Below are 15,872 nucleotides of genomic sequence, written 5' to 3'. Positions count from 1 at the left end.
AGTGGAAATGTCCAGAATCTCAAAAACCAAAAAAGCACGCATGTCAAAATCAAAATTCAATACAATGTTGATTGTCTTCTTCGACATTAAAGGAATTCTAATGATTGAGTGGATTCCCAGTGGTCAGACTGTTACTCAACACTGCTATATTGAAGTACTAAAAATATTTTGTGAAAAAATTAGGAAAAAAGGCTAGTTTTGGAGTGATGGATGGCTGTTGCACTAGGACAATGCACCCGCTCACAAAGCCCTGTCAAGCAGTTTCTGACCAGCAAAAACCATTACTGTGATAAAGTATCCACCTTATTCACCAGATTTGGCTCCCTGTGACTTTGTATTCCCTAAAGTTAAATATTGCATGAAAGGAACCTATTTTACCTAAGTTAAAGATGTTCAAGTGAAGATTTAGAATCTTTTGAAGGGCTTTCCAGAAACGTCGTTCCAAGAATGTTCCTAGCAATGGCAGCACCGAATGAACAAGTGTGTCAATGCTAAAGGGGACTACTTTGAAGGTGATGTCACAGACAACTAATTCTGTACGTACACTGATTTTTTGGAACAGTCTTGGTATGTATCATATCGAGGGCGGGGAGCATACCTCGTATATCATTCCTAGAAATTATCCAGTTTTCATATATTACCTTCAAACTCTTCCCAACGGAGCTTATTGCTTGAAGGTTATATCACCCAGAAGCAAGGGGTTGAATTTATTTCCAAATTTAAGAATATTTCAAGATAAAACTAAATAAATAAATCACACAAAATTGTAGTTTCTTTGGGAGGGTAAGAAATACTCTTACTGGTTGGTAATGACATTTTTTTAAGAGTGAAGTGTTGAAATTATTCAACTTAAACCTTTTGCCTGCTCCTGCAAGTGCACAGTACCATCAGTCAAATAATTTATGTGAAAACATTTTACTTCGGGAGTCAATTTAGCTACTTTTCCCCGCTTATCCTTAACTGATTTCAACTCCAAGCCGTAGAAAAAGCCGATCGGAAAGCCCTAAGGAAAATACACATCATATATTTTATCGAACTCTTTTATTTTTTTAAAATAAAAATTATGCTGTAAACTTGTTTTGTTATCACATTGTGTGTTTGCAAATTGTAATATGGGGTGAATTATACTCCATTTTACATCCTTATTCTTATCCGAATTCAAACCCAAACAACAGGATTACTTCTTAAGGTTGGAGGAATTCACATGTCAAGTTTTACTGAAATCTGATAAATTTTACGTAAGTTATCCGTGGAAGTGAAAGATGGATGTGTAAACACATACAAATGCCTGTTGAGTCAAATGGTAGAAGCTCGCTTTAAATACATACTTTTTTCCAAACATATGCCTAACTCAAGAACAAATACTGCAGAAATTTGATACACTAATTCATACCACATGATGACAATCATTACAGGAGGGAAAAAATCTTTAAAGCAACACTTCACATTATCAGTTTTTAAAACAAGTTTCGCCATTGATTTGGGAACACATGACTGATGAAAATTTGTCAATGTTATGTTAATCTAGAAACAAAATTAAGTTCCACGAGAATGTTAAGAAAATTATAGACAATAAATCCAGTTAACATGAAACTACGTTAGCTCACCGCTAATACATCAACTTAATTGAGTAACACTCACATAACAGCAATTATTTTTAAAAAACGACAAAATTAGTCAATCTAGAGAGAAGTATAAACAAAGTTTCGTCAACGAAGTTAAGCGATATGCAGAACTAATGGAGCTAAATTTATACTATAATCAATTTCATTCATTGCTTATGAGGAAACACGACAACCTACAAGCATGTAAGAACACATGTACTTTAAGTTCCCAAAATTGAAAACATAAAAGTGTTAAAAACAACACGTTGGCAATTTTACACTGAAAACATTCAATTTATTACCATTTTATGAAGTACTGGTCTTACCTCGTGTGTGTATACCCGTACTGGAATACCAAATGCACGCCCAAGTCCAAAGTCTGCTACTTTTATCACTCCATTCTTATCTATTAACAAATTCTGAGGTTTCAGATCTCGATGAAGCACTCGTCGCTTGTGACAGAACAAAATAGCTTGAAGGATCTGCATGAGAGAAGCGAAATGTAAAGTGAAAATCCCAAAGTTCATGCGGAATTGCATGTTAACATTATATCTAATAGTCCCACATCTTGGTCAGTTTCGTGAAATATATTCATAAGTGTTGCAAAACACACACTATTTCTGCATTATATTGTAAATTTTAGACACCTTAATTTCTGTTGTGCTACGTATCTGATAGATAGTGGTTTGTTTACAGAGTCGCTATTGTTTATATGTGGTGTTATAGGATCAGTGATTACCAATATTGTTCATATGACCCCCCCCCCCTTTGTGAACCTCACTCCACGCCCTTCCATGTGAACTCTGCATACTGAAGCCCCCCCCCCCACTTGGCAGCCGTTGGTCTAACTCCTATTTAGATTTCAGATGCATCACTAATTCTTAAATCTTCAATAATAATAATACGAGGGGGCATACTGAAAGTCGTGAGCAACATGTTTTCACAACCGTAACCTTTAATTGTAAGTGAAACCGAGAATATCATCTCAATCTAGATCTTTCTTTCTTTCTTTCCAGATGTTAAGGCTGTTTGTTGCTAAACTTTTTGAAACATCTTAAAAACCTTGGGGGGAGGTATGGAAAATTGACCTCTTAGCCGCCTTCTCCTACTACATGGTAGTGAAACAGATATTTTCTCCGAAATCCGGTGTTGCCAAGAAATTCAAGCTAGCTGACAATTCTCGACCAGAGGGGTGAGTATTCTTCTCTGTCACTTGAGAAAGGTTTTAGCGAAAAAGAAAAAAAGTTGCGTAGAAATTCCGAATGGTTTGTGTTGTTTTGTTATTTGACACTGGGTGGAAAAATCTTCCTTCTTCCTTTGGAGAGGAATGAACCATATGCAGGAATATTGATTGTGTTTATTTTCCCCTTCCCTACTTTGGAGTGTGTATTCTTTTGAAGTTATAAACATGAATACATCTATTGAGAAAGAAGGATGGGATTTTAATCTATTCAAAATACTCGAATTCTAATCAAATAATATCCGAAATGTATTAGGCGCCGTTTCTTCGTCTTTTTTCTTCCATAACCCTGGTAGATAGCCTCTTGCGAGTGCTAGAAGCCAAGAACTAACCAACTCACACCATTGCATGTTCCTTGTAGAATAATTTCATGGGGACCTAGGAACTAGATTGAGGTCTGTGCCCAGGATCAGGTGCTGCGAGATTTGCGGGGCGGTACCCATACATGCTTTTCTGTTTCTGATTTTTCGTGTTTGCACTGTATTCCATCTATATTCGCCTCTTCTATAACGCTATTGGACGAGGTTTATTTGATCTTTCTCTTCAAATCCCCGGCCGAAAAGCTGTTCGCGAGTACTAGAAAGCCGGTATTAACAAATCCTAAAATATGTATGATACTTGTAGTCAGTGGCGGCCAGTGGATTGTGGTTTCGGGTGTTGCAGTACGAACGATCGGAGACAGAAGATATAAAGTGGACTCATTGAGTAATCAGCATAACTTTAGATGCAAATGCTATGTGACACATTAAATTAAATGAAATTCTGTTAAAAAAAAAAAATGCAGAACATTTAATCCGATTAATCACCTAAATTAACTAGTAAGTTCATTCTTCTCTCTTTGATTGGAACAAATCTGCCTAATACATGCTGGTTGATCTCTAGTATTCTTATTGTCAGGTCTTTTTTCGATGGAAAGCATAACCAATGGTGATAACCTTTCTTGGGGCATTTACTTTCTTGAAAGCGTCAATTCTTTTTTATGTGAAAAAATAAAACTTTTCTTTTACTGACGCCATAAGTACAGTTAATATTAATTTCAGAAGCTTTGTAGATTCACTAAATATTTTTTTATAGATTATTGTGAACAATTCATTCTAGCAAGCTCAGTCCCTGATAGTGATCCGAACTCCTCTTCAGTGTAGACTGAAGAGAGTTCGTAGCAGAGATTAATGTTATAAAAAAAATGTACATTGAACACGCTTTATTCACAATTTATCTAGGAAAATTGAAAATAAATTGTGGAAATGTATCTAGTGCATACAAAATTACTATCATAAGATGTCCTGTAAATTTAAACAGTTTTTTTTTTTTTTTTTTTTTCGAACTTTCCCCTGAATTGCACTTTGCTTGTTTTGTCTAAGCCTTAATTGTAAGCTTTTCCTTGGTTGAAAGCTGGGCAATTTTTTTGTAAGTTATTTACAGAAGTCATGGTATGCAATTCATTCAGAATTTGTAGGTTAGGTACAGAATTAAAGCACACACAATAAAATTAAATTTAATAACTAATAACCAAAACAGCTGATACCAAAGAGATACTGGTGTATGAATTGCGAATGTTACATATTCATACATAGGGCTGTCAACTGGCAGGCTTTTCATTGGGCTGGGCGGAAAAATTGCTGTTTTTTTGATTAAAGCCGGTGACGGGTAGAAACTTCTCACCAGCCCCTTTATAAGTTTTTTTTTTTTTTTTTAATTTGTATCTAGTTCGAAGTATAGATATTGAAAAGTAGCTGTCATTCTGTAAACTCAAAACTGTTACCTTTCACCATCTATCAACGGTTACTATATTTTGTTCCCCTGTTTAGAAAATTTTGGAGATGACAGGGACTATCAGGGAAAATTTGAAATTTACTTTTAAGGGATTTTATACATTTATTAAGAGTGGAAAAGGACTTCTTAAAGCAATTTCCTATAATTGATGTAGAGACTATATGTTTAAAGAGTGAATTTCATTTTCCAAATCCAAAATTCACGTAAAGATTATTATACTTTTGTTCATCTGTTTCGATAATTTTAAAGAAATAGTAATTACTGGTAAATACAATAAATTGATCAATGCCGATTGATCAATTTCAGTTTCTCATTTATAGCACAAGGTATCTGTTAAACTTATTAGTGAATGTTCTAAGGACATACAGAATATGTGTGTTAATGCATTTTTGTTCACGATAGTACATTTCCTTTCCATGGATAGGTCCGAACAGAGATACTTCAGGCTGATACCTTTATTATAGAGAATTTTGAGGAAGTGCCGTTTTTTTTATTATTATTATTATTTTACAGAGTTGGCAACCCTATTCATATATCAACACACACACACACACACACACACACACGTACGTGCATGCGTGCGTAAAAGAAAAAAAAAACTACATTCCAAATCATCCGTCTTGGTTGTTACGCAATGCACGATGAACACAATACACTTCCACATGAGGCGAAACAATGTTTATCAACGTTCTGGAAAGCAACCTTGAAACCCGCCAGATATAGGAACACGTTAGCTGGGAGGGGTCCAAAGTATTTGAGGAAGGTCCAATACGTCTACGTAATAACGAACCTGTCTTATACTGTACCCGAAAAGATAAGAAATTCTTAATTACTGTCACCTATATTTTTAGAAAAAATGATAGAACTATTATTTCTATAAGAAAAGAAAGAGTACATGATGAAGCGTAAAATAAAATATTTAGTGTACGTCAATCATTTCTCTGTTAAACAAGTATAGTTCGTTAGGAAAGTCTACAAATGTTAGTCAAGTTTCGAAATATTTGGGAGGTCAGGACCCGGTGGCCTCCCTCATGGCTACGCCTGTGAGCATTGCTAACTAGTCCCAAATTCAGTGTGGCGTTCCCCACCATACAGTTTTATCAAGAGTATAAAATATACTTATTTTATAAAAGAAATATGTATATACTAAAATACTATCCACAGATTCTGCATATTGACTTATTAATATTTGGTTCACAAATTACTGTAGAAGAAACCTTCATTATCTATATAAGCTAAGAATTAACTTGTAAATGCGGATCTACTTTCATTTGATTTCTGCTCTACTACATATTTTCTTCCTTATTTTGTAATTTTGCTATCACTTTTTTTAATTGTCATTATATTGATTTGCTTCAGTATAAGTACCGTAATTTAAAAATATGAATGCATAAAAACAAATTCCATTTGTTAATTGCTAGTGAAATGAAATTCAGAAAGCTTATTCAGCGCGAAAAACCTTCTCGTTCATTGGAAACCGTGCTGTGTTGCAGAAGCACTGCAACGACCAGACCCTTTAACTTCTGAGATAGGGGAAAGGAGACTTAACATTCGCTCCAATTCCCGCGCTGAAGGAATCTGGTCGTTGTATGCTCGCTGCAACACAATATAAATTAGAGACTTTGTGACGGATTATTTTTCGCTTTTTAAAACGGATTAACGAAACGGACAGTTACAGAAGTAAAAAAATATGTTATTTCAAGTATATATGGGAGTATTAGAAAGCAATTTTTCTGTTCTTTACTACTATTGCTAATAATATTTTTTTTATTGAAATACTTCGGTCGTTGCGCAATGCTGCAACACTAACATTAGCCGCAACTGCTTGTAGTATCATTGTATGGAGACCTGTGGTATAGATCGAGTGTGTTCAGGATCGAGGATTGTTAGTTATTAACGGGACACTGTTCTCTATTATTATTATTATTATTATTATTATTATTATTATTATTATTATTATTATTATTATTATTATTATTATTATTATTATTAATAATAATAATAATTATTATTAGTGCTACGGGGTGTTTATTTAATGAAGTTCTAGGTATAGTTGGAACGCATTTTGACATTAACAATGAGAAATGAGAAGAAAATTTTGGAAAGGATTCTGACAAGGAATAAGTAAAAGATATCGTGTTACTATTCGTTCAATGGGAAAGTGAAAATCGTGGTGAATTTTCAGTCAAGATTTCTCATTGCATAGTTCTTTGAACTTCCGGTTGTGATGTGATTTTTAGTACCAGGAAATGTAGTTTTACTATTATAGTTATTTTTAATATGCTTTGTTTCGGATCGATTTCCGATCAAGCGCGCACACTTTCCAGTTTTTAACCTACATCTTCAGAGAATTGAAAATTTACTTGAGTTAAGAAACAACAATCCTAGGCTTAAAGCAATGTGCTGACCACACATCACACAACTTGTCCTTGTTAGTCCTTTGTGATCTGTAACATTTGTAAATTATTATTTTTATTACCGCTAATCATAAAATTATTTTATAAGTGGCTGAAGAACCGGCGTTCACGGGAAGAGTAGATTTATGTAATACTCATTATAATGAAAGGGACATGAAAAATCCAGCTCGAGCCAACTGCTGTTTCAAAATTCTTTTCAAATGGTTCAGCAGTTTTCTAGTGATGATGAGACAAGACAGTCTCGATTGTCTTCTTTCCAAAATTTTATTTTTACTTTCGAACAACGATAGGAGATAAGAAAGTATAGCAATAATGGAAAAATCGAGATTTGAAAGAATTTGTAAGTTGGATCGCCTCTACATGCCTCAAAACAGAGTTCTGGACGTCTGTTCGTCCCAATGAAATTATGTTTGGTCGCCTAGAAGGCATAACTACGGTTCAACGCATGGAGAAGTAATTTTAAATGTAAGGTTTTTATAAGATTCTCTGCGATTTTTTTCGAATTGTCTTACTACTGCCGAAACTACAAGTAGTTTACTGAACATGAAAATAAAAATTTGTGATTTTCTCGGAAACGCCTCTAACGCTTTTTTCATGTTTTATAAATGATTCATAACAATCTGATAATATGGGATAACTCATTTATCCTGAAAAATCGGCAAGGTGTAGTTCACTTTTGGAGTGAGTTTTTTTCGGACAATTTTTTCAAATACGAAACAGGCGATATATAATAACTTGATTAATAACCCTATAATAGGGTTACGTAATTTATCCCGAATAAATCCGCAAGGTGTAGTTTCGTAATAGGAGTGAGTTTATTATTGGATGGTATTCTCAAAAGCAACTCAATCGATTTTGTTTAGATATCATTAATAATTCTGTAATGATGCGTAAATCATTTTGTTGATACCTCACAAATAAATATCCAATTAATAACCCTGATATACAAGGGTGCCATTTGTCACTTCTTATAAAAAAAGTTCATATAGGTAATTTTCCTCGAATGAAATTTCCTCAAAACATAATGTCGCTCGTATTTCATGTTTAAGCAATAACTGCAGCATAATATGATATACTTTAAGAAATTCGAGTGAAAAAATTTAGTGGAGTGGCCTGTATCTTTTATTACATATTGAGAAAATAATTATAGAATTTTTCCTCTTAAAGCGGAATTTCACAAAATGCTGGAGCAAGTGTTCACTTACTTTTAATAATGAGTTTATATACTGTTTCATCTCCCTAACATGTCGCGAAATATCCTATTCTTGACATACATTTTAAACCCTATTCCTCCACTTTAGCATATACATTTTGATGACATAACAAGTGAGTATCATTTCACTGTAATTAAATCGACCGTTCGGGCATTGCCGATACTACCCACAAAGAGCTTTATTGTTTTTGCCACGACTTTAGCACGTGACCACAGGCAGGATTTCCAAAATTGCGCACAGCGATGTTTCGTTTCGACAGCGTGCTGTAACTGAATTTCTTGTTAAAGAGGACCAATCTGCTTCTGGAATTCACCACAGACTGCAGCGTGTCTATGGAGATGTGTGCCAGCAGTGTTAGATGGGTGAAATTTTAAGGATAGAAACACGAGTATCGAAGATGAGCCACGCAGCGGGTGCCCTCGAACTGCCTCCACGGAACGCAACAAGGTAAGGGTTGATGAGCTGATTAGGGGTATCACTGTGAATGAAATCGCTGCAAAACTTGATGTTGGAAATAGTGCGGTGCAAGAAATTATTCAACAGCTTAGGTTATCGAAAGGTTTGTGCCCGTTGGGTCCCACGTTTATTAACCGAGGACAACAAACGTCAGACTAACCATTGGCCAAACCCTTCTTCAGAGAATTCGATGTGAAGGTAATGACTTTTTGACGAGTATTGTGACTGGTGGTTTCCTCATTATGAACCTGAAACAAAAGGACGGAGTATGGAATGGCACCACTTGAATTCGCCACCGAAGAAGAACGCGAAGACAGTGCAATCGGTAGGGAAAGTTATGGGAAGCGTCTTCTGGGATGCACAGGGTTGCATTTGGTTGACCTTCTTGAGCCTGGACAAACCATAAATTTTGCCCGCTACATCCAGACACTTTTGAAGCTCATCGTGCCTTGCGTGATAAACGTCCTGGAAAGATCATCCTTCAACAGGATAATGCGCGTTCGCATACTGCACATGCCACTATGGAAATCAGGAGATTTGGGTGGGAAACACTTCCACATCCTACAGCCCCGACGTGGCACCTTCCGACTACCATCTTTTCGGTTGTGTGAAAGAACAGATGTGAGGCCATCGCTACGAGACACTTGAGGATATTCGACAAGCAGTGCGTCAGTGTCCACGGGCAGCTGGAACGGAATTCTGTCGCAAGGGTATTTTCAAACTTTGAGAACGATGGGATAAATGTGTAAGATATATATATATATATATATATATATATATATATATATATAAACTATGTGGAAAAGTGAAAGAAAGTTCTATAGATTGAGATCATATATTTGCTTTCACTTACAAATAAAGATTATGGTTGAGAAAACTTGTTGCTCACGACTTTCAGTATGCCCCTCGTAATATCATAAATTTATATTTATTGTTAGAAAAACTTCTGCATACCACTTTAGTAGGTTTTTTTTTTCAGCTTTGTATTCAGTGGAAGTTATTTTGTGCTTATCCGAAATTTCATTTAACGCCTCTTTCTTACAACATTTGTGATATTTGAAATTAGGAATATAGTCCATTTCTGTCAGTAGCTTAGCGCCCCCTTCTCCTCCACGATTCCAGGTTAGGAACCATTGCATTGGATGAAGGAGTGTTGTTAAGGATCATTTTTTCCTTTAAAAAAAAAAAAAAAATGCCAGAGTACAAAGCAATGTCAGTAAACAGTATTTTTTTGTTTTGTTTTGATGATGTATACGAATGTTGAAATCATAGTTGGATTTGAAATGAAAAATGAAAACGCCAGAAAAACTATATGTAAACTATTTATATTCTATAGAGAAAAGAAAATCATACACTGTAGACTTATTAATATTAATGGTTCTTTAAACCTTATTTAATAGTTAAAGCTCTTCTAAAATAGGAGAAGATAATTACATAAGAATTAAATTAACAGCCATCTGAATGGCTTAATATTTGATCTTATGTCTAATAGTTTTGCATATTTAATACAAAACGACGCAAGTACTATACACGAATTCTCTCACAAATTTGATTAGGTTCAACATGCCCCCCCCCCCTTTTTTTTAAACTTATCCACATGCAAGAAATTTCAAATTAAAGCAATATTCTGATAACATTGGTCATATGTCTGACATCATTTAAGAACAACATAGTTAGTTCGGAATCTTGCCGTCTGCACAAATATATCAAATGCCTTTAATCAGTGTTGCCTAGTTTAAAACAAGGTGGTTTAAACCAGCTTTTTTTTAAAAATCAAAAACGAAAAATGTTCGTAAAAGTGTAAGCGTTTGTAAAATCATTTGTGGGTTATCACGTTTCACTCCCGTATATTATTCGTATTATATTCAGACCTAAATTTCCCATTCAAATCTCAGATTATACTACAAAATCAACATCTTTTTAATAAGTTTATGGATGTTTCTTTTGTGATTTTTTAATAGTTTGTTATTATTGCTATACAACTGCAAAAAAAAAAAAAAAAAAAAAAAAAAAAAAAAAAAATTAAATATTATTTCGCTTTAATAATGTTTTCTATTGATAAAACACATCGTACTTTGGGGGTGGGGGTGGGGGTCATACAAACCACACGAGAGGTATTTATTGAAGTCAGAAGTATCTTTGATATCTATTTATGTATAAATGGGTCAGAGCCAAAGTGGACTCGAATAATTCGTGTCTTTATTCACTTTTCTTACTAATATGCATATGAAGTCGTATTTCTTTAACTTGGACTAATAAAAGACCTAGTGAACTAACTTGTACTAAATTAGTTCTTCCGTACTCTGCGGTACTTTGAAACTGTCTATATGTAGTTTTGTATAATGGTTTCACTTGTGCAACTGTTTATCTTTTTGTCCTTCTGAAATGACTCTTGACAATTATATTAACAAGTATGTAACGATCAGTACAACGTATTTTTATCAGGAGTCCTTCGTGAGTGAGTCGGCAGACGTATCGTATTTGTAGCCAATTAGTCTCGGTTTCGAGTTCAAATGGAGGTCAATTTTTCTCGGATGTAAGCCGAGAAGCGGTTTGGATTCCGCTTTAAGCTTATGTGACCCCTTCTAACATAACCCACTTGTTGCATAGTAATACCAAGACGAAACAAACTTATTTCTGTCCATATGTGATATAAATACATAGAGCAAATTATTTAAACAAAAAAAAAAAAAAAAAAAAAAAAAAAATCTGGTTTAAACTAAAAAAAGCAAGTTTTTTTTCCATTCCCGTTTTTTTTTTTCGATAAAAACCATGGTTTTTGCCAATCCTACCTTTAATGTATTTTAATCTAAGCTAATTCTCTATTTTCCTTTTTGTTTAGAAGATGTTTACATCTACAACTGGTTCTCACTCAAACTCCAATTGAAGAATCCACTTGTGGATTTATTCCTGCAATAATGAATCTTCGGGTATCTCAAATTATGGAATTGCTATCTCGATATATATATATTACGTGTGTCTATTCCAAATGAAATCTTTCAGTTTCATGTCCGACCAGGGTTTGAAAAAACCCGGGTTTTTTTTAAAAAACCCAACCCACCTGGGCCCATGTGGGTTTTTTCGGGTATTTTCGGGTTTTATTGGGTTTTTTCGGGTTTAATTGTTTTTTTTCGAAATATTTCAATCTCTTTGGGGTAAAAATGTTAAAATATGATTTACATTTCATGAGTGTCATTGTCACAACTTGCAGCAACTTTCTATTCACTGCTCTTTTGAAAAAATTGCCGCCATTTTGAAATTTTATATTGGATCGCCGAAAAAATCTATACAGCAAATTTAGAATGTCTTGTGCTTCTACCCTCAAAATATCAACTTAAAAAGTCCGAAAATTGCACCTTGTAGCATGGATACCCGCTATTTTGAAAAATGGACGCCATTTTGAAATTTTATGCCGCCAAAATATATACAGCTAATTTAGTCTCTCGTGCTTCTACTTTGAAAATTTCAACTTGAAAGACCTAAAATTGCGCTTTGCAGTGTGGATATCAGCAGCGGCGCAAATTTGTCTTCAACATTGGGGGGACGGGTAAGACGGTATATAGGGTAAGAGCTCCGAATATGAGACCCTACAAGTTAAGATGCTATATACTGGTTAATTATAGCATAAACAAACACTGTTGTTACTTTAATATATTCTGTGGAATGTCTAATTTACGATACAAACTATTGGAATACATAAAAATATAACAATAAAAAATTATATTGAAAAATATGACCAAAGTTACTACACTGCCGTCTTTATGATGGGTACCTAATTAGAGACTCCGGCTTTTTGTGTATTCTTAAGAGTTCTTTTATTAATTCACCATTCAACACTGTCTTTAAGCCAAATCCTGTGATGGTACAAAAACATAAAACTTTAAACTTTCAATCTAACTCACTTTCTTCAATTTTTTGAATATACGCACTGTAAAATTTTACACTTTTTGTGCTCACAAACTGCAAAATTATTACTTCTTTTAATGTTTAAATATTATACCCAATGAGAAGAAATGTGTCCAAAATGACAGTACAATGACAACGAAATCACTCGTTCTATGTACAGGACTAAGTCTAAGAGACTACTTTGTGAATTATTGTACAGAAATGTCAGTAGAAATGAGCTCCTCATATAAGACCAAATATTACTATACGGGTAACATTATGAGACTGGTCATATACTGAACTTGTTAAGGGTCTCATAATAAGACATTCGACAGATAAACAAATGACTAACGCCATCTCAAATATGAGTGGAAGAAAATCGGTAACTCATTACATGTTGCAATACGCATATTCAGTGGTGTAGAAGAAAGTAAAGGTAGAATGAATATCAATTTAGCTTCTCCATTTTCAGCGCCTGATGTGTGCACGTTAAGAAAACTTCGTAGGGGCGCAATTTCTTCCAGCCTCCACTATACTAACAACTCTCCACATAATGAGTTCACGTGACTTCCGGTGCTGTTGTGGGCTATTTCCTTTTGTTTCAGATCGCTTCCACTAGATTGCAACTCTTGCTTCACTAGATAGGTAGGGGTCTCAATTTAGGTGCTTATCCTCATATTAGGGGTTCTTACCCTATATATATATATATATATATATATATATATATATATATATATATATATAAAATATGTGATGTACAAAATATTTATGAAGGCGAAAAACAATGCTGAGGAGGATTACCCATGTCGGTCCCGGCGTACTCCACAGGGGACATAATATATGACGACATTATTATTGCTTTATAACTTTAAAACCCGACCGGCAACATAGAAAACTATTCACAAGGGATGATTCAAATATGATCATTCCCTGTAAAGTTTTCAATGTTGCCAGTCTGATTTTAAAGTTGTAAAGCAATAATAATATCGTCATATTTTATGTCCCCTGTGTGGGACTCCGGGACAATATGGGTAGGGGAGCAGAGTTGTCTTCAACATTGGGAGGCGGTCAGATTTGAGGCTTATTCTGGGAGGTATCAATTTCAACTCACTTTCCTTTGTGACAGTTGGACACAAATCATCACATTTCTTCCTAAAAAGACACATTTCCAATCGGATTATTGAGGGGGACAGTTCCCAGATTGTAGGGGATATGTCCCCATCATCCCCCCGGGATTTTCGCCAGTGGATTTCAGCACTGGCGTCTCTGGCATGTAAAAATTGGGGGGGACATCGAAGAAAGTGATTAAAATGGTGCTACCTAGCCCAACCTATTTATTATCTTCGATTCCATTTGTTACCTTTTTGCTTACCTTCACGGATCCCCTAAGGTATATCAAGAACTCTGATATAATCGTTCCACAGCCTGAATAATATATTCCAAATAAATATAATTATTATTATTTATTTGTTTGTTTGTTATTCTGTTGTTAGTAAATAAATTAAATTAGAATGAAATATTGAATATTTTGTACTTCAAAATATTGGGGGGACGCGACCCCCCGTCCCCTCCTCCAGAAACGCCTATGGATATCAGCTATTAAAAAAAAAAAGCGTGCCATTTTGTAATTTTACGTTGGTATGCTGACAAAATCTAAACAAAAAATTTAGAGTGTGTCTGGTTTGTATCCTGAAAATTTAAAAGACCGAAAGTTGAACACTGTGTGGTAAAGGCAGACAAACTAACAAATGTAGATCGAGTCATTGTAGGAACCTCAGTGACGTTCGCCAAATATGAATACCAAATAGCTATATTAATTTAAAACAAAGACAGAATTCATCAAAATGTCTTAAATATTTTTCAACGTAAAATAAATGGTCTTACTGTTGAAGCTCACTTTCGATGCTTTGTGCATTCAATTACGGGAATTACCCGAGCACTTGTTGCAAGACCGTTCTTTTCCGAAAATTAATTTAAAACAATTAACAAAGATAGGCCTATAATTCATATTTTATAAAGTAAATGTTTCAAAATGTTTAAAATGAAATGAAATATCCTCCAGCGTAAAATAGATTTATTGTTGAAGTATTCACTTTCGATGCTTTGTGGGTTCAATTGCGGGAATTTCCCGAACACTTCTTTCACGACGAGTTTTCCCTGAAAATGCAGCTTGCTTTACTGTACATCGAAACTTCCATTAATACAGAAATTTGAATGCAGCACTTGAAATAGTAAGCGTTACGTAGTCTTCGGAGCTCCAAGCATTAAGCTTCTTAATCTTGACAAGAATTTTTACGTTATTGCTAGTGTTGATTCTACAGGATGCTTATTTGAAGGCTAGCAACGAATGACTGAACTTAACTGTTGTTGGAAAACCAAATTTTACTGAATACTTTTGTTACCATCAAAGGTAAGAAATAATACTAATAGTTTTACTAATGTATTTACATATTTACTGTTAGTACCGGCACCTATGATCTTAAACCCGTCAACGTATGAGGGATAACGTCCCTCGGCGGTGCCGAGTCAGGAAACACACTATTCACGGAAAGTATTTTCTAAAATATAAAATCGCCTACTTTACTTCAAATAGGCTAGAAGCATAATCCGCACACAAATTTGTTCTACAATTATCTCAAGCTAAGGTGAGGTTTTTTATTTATTCATTCATTCAGTGCATTTAGAGCTTTATAACGGTCTTATGTTGAATATTGTTGTCTATCTTAACATGAAAGCATATAATTCGCCGAAAGAAAGTTTAAAATCTGATAAAAATAACTTTCAATGTGATCACCTTAGTTGTACCAATAGTACACTAACAAAAAAGTAAAAAACCCAGGTGGGTTTTTTCAGGTGGGTCCAACCCGAAAAAAACCGGTGGTTTTTTTCGGGCTGGGCCCACTTGGGCAAACCCTGTGTCCGACTATTATGCCTGCTAGGCTAAAGGAGACTGTGATGATGAGAAATGAATGCAATGGTGAAATGAAGAAAGTGGAAGGAAACGGGAGAACCCCGAGAAAACCAACGCACACGGTGTCTGTCCACCACGAAGTCCACTTGGCACGAGCTGGGGTCAAACCAGGAACCCCACGCAGCAGAGATGAACGCTCTAGTACTGAGCCACCGCGGCCCTCATGCCTGTAAGTGAATGAAGTTACTGTTTGAAATGGAGGCTGGCCATCGACACGTTAGTGTAAAAAAGACAGTTATGTTGTAGGTCCACGTAAATGGCAACGTTGCATTTTCACATTGGGCGCATAAAGTGTACAGCCCAAACGGGGCT

General features: G+C 34.9%; 1 protein-coding gene across 2 annotated transcripts in view; it reads right to left on the bottom strand.

The window, feature by feature from the left end:
- The window catches only part of Cdk1 (Cyclin-dependent kinase 1), a 69,324-nt gene that overhangs the window by 17,515 nt on the left and 35,937 nt on the right, over positions 1-15,872 (bottom strand). For both annotated transcript variants that reach the window (XM_081771631.1, XM_081771620.1), the window contains exon 5: positions 1,931-2,086. In XM_081771631.1, the coding sequence (XP_081627757.1) occupies positions 1,931-2,086 (156 nt within the window). The remainder of the gene's footprint in view (positions 1-1,930; positions 2,087-15,872) is intronic.

This window comes from Thermobia domestica, chromosome 1, assembly GCF_964235325.1.
Source record: "Thermobia domestica chromosome 1, izTheDome1.hap1.1, whole genome shotgun sequence".
Taxonomy (NCBI): Eukaryota; Metazoa; Arthropoda; class Insecta; order Zygentoma; family Lepismatidae; genus Thermobia; species Thermobia domestica.
This window is presented reverse-complemented; position numbering and strand designations above follow the sequence as displayed.